This window comes from Chiloscyllium plagiosum, chromosome 30 (genome assembly GCF_004010195.1).
Source record: "Chiloscyllium plagiosum isolate BGI_BamShark_2017 chromosome 30, ASM401019v2, whole genome shotgun sequence".
Lineage (NCBI taxonomy): Eukaryota > Metazoa > Chordata > Chondrichthyes > Orectolobiformes > Hemiscylliidae > Chiloscyllium > Chiloscyllium plagiosum.
In genome coordinates, this window is record NC_057739.1 from 42604057 (window position 1) to 42609716 (window position 5660).

The following is a 5660-nucleotide window of genomic DNA, read 5'->3' on the forward strand; positions in this document are numbered from 1 at the left end:
ACCGACGTCAGGCTCACTGGTCTATAGTTCCCTGGCTTGTCCTTACCACCCTTCTTGAACAGTGGCACCACGTTTGCTAACCTCCAGTCTTCCGGCATCTTACCTGTGACTATCGATGATACAAATATCTCAGCAAGGGCCCCAACAATCACTCCTCTAGCTTCCCACAGAGTTCTAGGGTACACCTGATCAGGTCCTGGGGATTTATCCACCTTTATGCGTTTCAAGACATCCAGCTGCAAGATGTCATCATCTATTTCCCTACAGTTTATATCTTCCATATCCTTTTCCACAGTAAATACTGATGCAAAATACTCGTTTAATATCTCCCCCATTTTCTGCAGCTCCTCGCAAAGGCCACCTTGCTGATCTTTGAGGGGCCCTATTCTCTCCCTACTTACCCTTTTGTCCTTAATATATTTGTAAAAACTCTTAGGTTTCTCCTTAATTCTATTTGCCAAAGCTATTTCATGTCCCCTTTTTTGCCCTCCTGATTTCCCTCTTAAGTATACTCCTACTGCCTTTATACTCTTCTAAGGATTCACTCGATCTATCCTGTCTATACCTGACATAGTGATGTGCTTGACTCTTAATACCCTCTGGGCATTTAGGGATGGGCAATAAATGCTGACCATATCCAACGAATGAATAATTTAAACAATTCAGAGTGTGAAAATGTAGTGATGTGATTAAAACATATGACTCTGCTGTTTCTAATGACTGACAGGGCAGATGTTGAGAAGATGAAGAATCCTGGACGAAGGGCATTGTGACAATAATTTAAAACTAAGGAACAAAGTAATTACTTCAGTTTGGTAGTGATTACCTTGACTTTCCCAGCTCAGAGAGTTGTGGAGGTTAGATCTCTGAATGCATTTGAAGAAAGATGTTACAAGGGACCTAAGGGGCAACGTTTTCACGCAGAGGGTGGTACGTGTATGAAATGAGCTGCCAGAGGAAGTGGTGGAGGCTGGTACAATTACAGCATTTAAAAGGCATCTGGAGGGGTATATGAATAGGAAGGATTTAGAGGGAAATAGGCCGGGTGCTGGCAAGTGGGATTAGATTGGGTTGGGATATCTGGTCGGTATGAAGGAGTTGGACCGAAGTTGGGTGGTAGATTGATTTTTGACATATTGAGGAGGTGAGGGCTACCATGAGCTGACAAGAAAGAGAAGTCGAGGCCTGGGGCAGATCTTATTGAATATTGAGACAGGCTTAATCATAAGATATGGGAGCAGAATGAGAGGCCCTTCAGCCCATTGATTCTGCTCTGCCGTTCGACCGTGACCGAAATGTTTCTCAATTCCCACTCTCCTGGTAATCTGGAGAGCTGATTGGCCCACTCCCATTTCTGATGTCTGTATGCTTCTTGAATAATACACAAAACGTTCAGGCCAGGTTTCGTTGCTTCAGTTTGAAATATTTATTTCAGTAACATTTCAGAAACTTTTAATTTCAAACAATGGAAGAGTCTTAGCCCCATCAAGGCTAGCAAAGGCTGAGTAAGATAATTCACAGCTAAATAGTGAACTCTGCACAGAACGTTTAAACCTCTGTGGCTAAGGCAATTATGATACTGACGTCTGCGGATGGCCATTTTATGGCTACTCTGTTTCTATAGCAACAGACACACACACAGAAAAAAAAAGCAAATGGAATAGATGGAAAAAAAATCCAAAAATGAAGTAAAAAACAAACTTTAAACAAAAAAAAAGAAAATAAAAATAAACAAAGCTGAAATGTATTCAGAATGGAACCAAAATGTATGAGGTATTCTGATGGCTGGCTTTTTTCAACTGTATTCTTAGATTTTTGTTTAAAAAATGCAATAAATTTAAAATAATGTATTAGAATTCTAGATTTTTCACATATTTCCTTCAAAGTAAAAAAAATTCAAGAATTAAAAAGCGCTTAAAGCATTTTCCTAAACAGTACATTTAGACTCTGCATATCTTTAGATTTGAAACACTGAAATATTCTCTTCAACGCACCAAATTTACACAATAGACAAGCATAAACAGAAAGAACTCTACATTATTCTCCAAGACCAGTTGGGTGTTGAAGCAACATCTTTACACCTGCTACACACAAAGGACCAGTCTATTTCAAAACATAGACATCTGTGTTGGGACCAGGCAATGGTTCCTCCTTTAGACCGAAGTTTTAAAAATATTTAAATAACATTAAATAGCAGATTGTAAAATATTGACACACTGTATACAACAGAAACATCGTACACAATGTGCGGAGAAGATGCAAAAAAAAATCTATCTTTGTTTCAGGAAAGACTCAGGTTTCTTTAATTATTAAAAGCTTCTCTAAATATTAATTACAGCTTTTGGGGCAACTTTGTACAAAAGCGTTCAGGACAGAGTAAAACAAAGATAACAAACGACAAAACAGCAAAAACTCTCAGCGATTTCCTCAACTCCCTTCCTTCGTTTTAGTTTAGAAACAAATATTGGTCACTCAGGCACTCAGGAACAGTAGGGTTTGGAACCTCTCTGAAGCACAGTTAAATAATCTCTTCAAATATTAAAGGCACTCTAGACATCATTAACTTAACAATTACTGTCGTACTTAAGGTTTCCTTAGCAGGTGTCAGTGGGAGGGGCCCACACTCTCGAAACATTGACCCTCCCATTCACACCCCTATACCCCCCCACCCTGGACAACTTCCCCCTCCCCCCCCACCACCCTCGTGGTAATTACATAGCACCAGTGATTCGAAAACGACATGTGAATATCGACAATAAAACACAAGAATGTGAGCACCAATTCCAGACAATGAGAGGTAGAAAAAAAATCACCCCACGAAGTTCATCCCACTAGCACCATGTCATAATCACTAGGAAACTGGACCCAACCTCCTTTATCACTTGGTTTCACCATGCCCGGGACTGACTAATTAGTTCAGGCGTTTGGTGGCTGAGAGCTAAACATTGGAATCATTCACACTTCAGATGAAGTGTCACGGATTTAGGGAATTTTATCAATCCTTGATAGTTCCTCTAGTTTCTCCCTTTACTATTGCACATTGGAGATTGCTTAGTAGACAATGCAGGTCACCAGCTCTATCGACTACATGCAATCAACGTTTCTGAGTATCCCATAACTTGGGACTGCTGAACAGAATGCTGGCTAAGCCACTACAAATCAATTTATTATTTTCCCCCCTTTCTCTCTCTCTGTCTCTTTAAAATGGATCTTCTGCAACCCACTTTGATCCATTCCTTCATACACAGCAGCCTACATACTCTTAGGCTAGAGGGTGAAAATCTTCAATTTTAGTTGCTTTAGGCTAAATTCTTCCCCACGAAACAGGTCCTCTTAATGTCTCTTTACAGTTTTTTTTTTCTGATTTTAAAGAAAGCTATTGCGTAGCCTTCTCTGATGGGTAATGTGATATTCCCACACATCACGTCAGCAATTCCTTGAGTTTTATTTGAATACACAGTAAAGGATAACTATGCTCTGATGTGGGTTAAAGATGGTCAATCCGAGGTCTCAGAGAAAGCAGACAGGCCCAACCTCAAGGTGGTAATGTAGTCCAGGCTTTGGTTGTGGTAAGTTATAAATACCAACTATCGGCAACTGATTGGGATCCTGGGTGTGAAACAGGAAGTGTGTCTGGTGCCATCGTCCATCTTTTATCTGAAAACCAATACCAATGAAAACAAGGACTGTCAGCATGTTTCACTTACATCTACAATAGGAAGCACCAAAGCCATGGGCTTGCGGAAATTTAGAAAATTCACTTCAAACCCAACCCCCCACCCACCCCTCCTTTTCTCTGCTCTGAGATGGACAGCACAGTAGTGCAGTGGTTAGCACTGCTGCCTCGCAGCGCCTGGGACCTGAGTTCAATTCCACCCTCAAGTGACAGTCAGTGTGGAGTTTGCACATTCTCCCTGTGTCTGTGTGGGTTTCCTCCCGCTGTCCAAAGAAGTGCAGGTCAGAGTGGACGAGCTGTGGGAGATTGCCCATGGTTTTGAAGGCTAGCCATGGGAAACATAGGGTGGGGGGGAGCAACTTGAGTGATGTTCTTTGGAGGGTCAGTGTGGGCTGAATGGCCTGCTTCCACACTTTTAAAAATGACTTCTTTGACTGAGCTTCTGGTCAACAGCTCTAATGGCTTTGTAAGTGGCTCAGTGTTAAATTGGAACACAGCGCTGACCCTGTGAAGCATCCCGAGATGTTCCAAGGTGAAAAAGGCCAAAGAAACGCTCATTGTTTTTGCGTTTTCTTCTCTGTTGCCATTGAGCCTGTGCAGCCCTGCCTCCCATCCATCAACCCTCCCTCTTCACTCTTCTCCACACTCCCCACCTTTCCCAGACTCTGCATTTGTTTGACAGCCGTCATGATGTTGTGAAACTTGAAAGGGTGCAGCAAAGACTTACAAGGACGTTACCAGGGTTAGAGGATTTGAGCTACACAGAAAGGCTGAACAGGCTGGGGCTGTTTTCCCTGGAGCGTCGGAGGGTGAAGGGATGACCTTATATAGGTTTATAAAATCATGAGGGACATGGATAGGGTAAATAGACAAGGTCTTTTCCCTGGGGTGGGGGAGTCCTGAACTAGAGGGCATAGGGTGAGAGAGGAAAGATTTAAAAGGGACCTAAAGCGCAACGCTTTCACGCAGAGGGTGGTGCGGATGTGGAATGAGCTGCCAGAGGAAGTGGTGGAGGCTGGTACAATTACAACACTTAAAAGGCATCTGGATGGGTGTATGAATAGGAAGGGTTTGGAGGGATATGGGCCAAGTGCTGACAAATGGCATTAGATTAATTTAGGATATCGGGTCAGCATGGATGAGTTGGACCAAAGGGTCTGTTTCCGTCCTGTACATTTCTCTGACTCTATTTTCCTAAGTTCTCCCAGCTCGGATCGAAAAAGTCTTCGGCCGTTTGGAATGTTAACACTCTCTCTTACTGTGAATCCGTTGGCCAATTAAGTGAATGTGAACAAATAAAAGAACTCTTGGATTTCTCTCAGTGATCTGTACTCGGAGTCAACTAAGGCATTTATCACAGAGAAGGAGGCCATTCGGTCCATCGAGTGCATTCCAGCTCTCTGTATGGTGACCTATTCCTTTCACTCAGTGAGTGGGTAGATCTGGAATGCACTGCCTTGAGATGTAATGGACACAGCTTCAATTGAGGCATTCAAGAAGGGCATTGGATGGTTATTTCGGCAGAAATAATGAGCAAAGGCATGGGCTGAAAGCAGAAGGGGGCTGGCGCATTTTGAGGTACAGGCGAAGGCACCATGGGCTGAATGGTTTCCTTCTGTACCATAACAATTCTGCTTTTGTCTCCATTTCCCCCATTCCAACTTTATCCCCATAGCTACAGACATAGGGTCATACAGCACGGAAACAGACCCTTTGCTCCAATTTGTCCATGTCAACCAAGTTTCCCAAACTGAGCAAGGCTCCTTTAGGGCCTTGGATAGAGGTGAGGGAGGAGGTGTGGGCGCAGGTTTTACAGTTCCTGTGGTGGCAGGGGAAGGTGCCAGGATGTGAGGGTGGGTCGTAGGGGGGCGTGGACCTGACCAGGTAGTCACGGAGGGAACGGTCTTTGCGGAAGGCGGAAAGGGGTGGGGAGGGAAATATATCCCTGGTGGTGGGGTCTTTTTGGAGGTGGCGGAAATGTCGG

At 43.4% G+C, this 5660-nt stretch overlaps 1 protein-coding gene across 1 annotated transcript in view; it reads right to left on the minus strand.

Moving 5' to 3' along the window:
- Window positions 1-2710: 2710 nt before the first annotated feature.
- The window catches only part of LOC122564965 (collagen alpha-1(XXVII) chain B-like), a 19795-nt gene continuing 16845 nt past the window's right edge, over window positions 2711-5660 (minus strand). Inside the window, exon 7 of the mRNA XM_043720525.1 lies at window positions 2711-3657. Within this exon, the coding sequence (XP_043576460.1) occupies window positions 3511-3657 (147 nt within the window). The 3' untranslated portion in view covers window positions 2711-3510. The remainder of the gene's footprint in view (window positions 3658-5660) is intronic.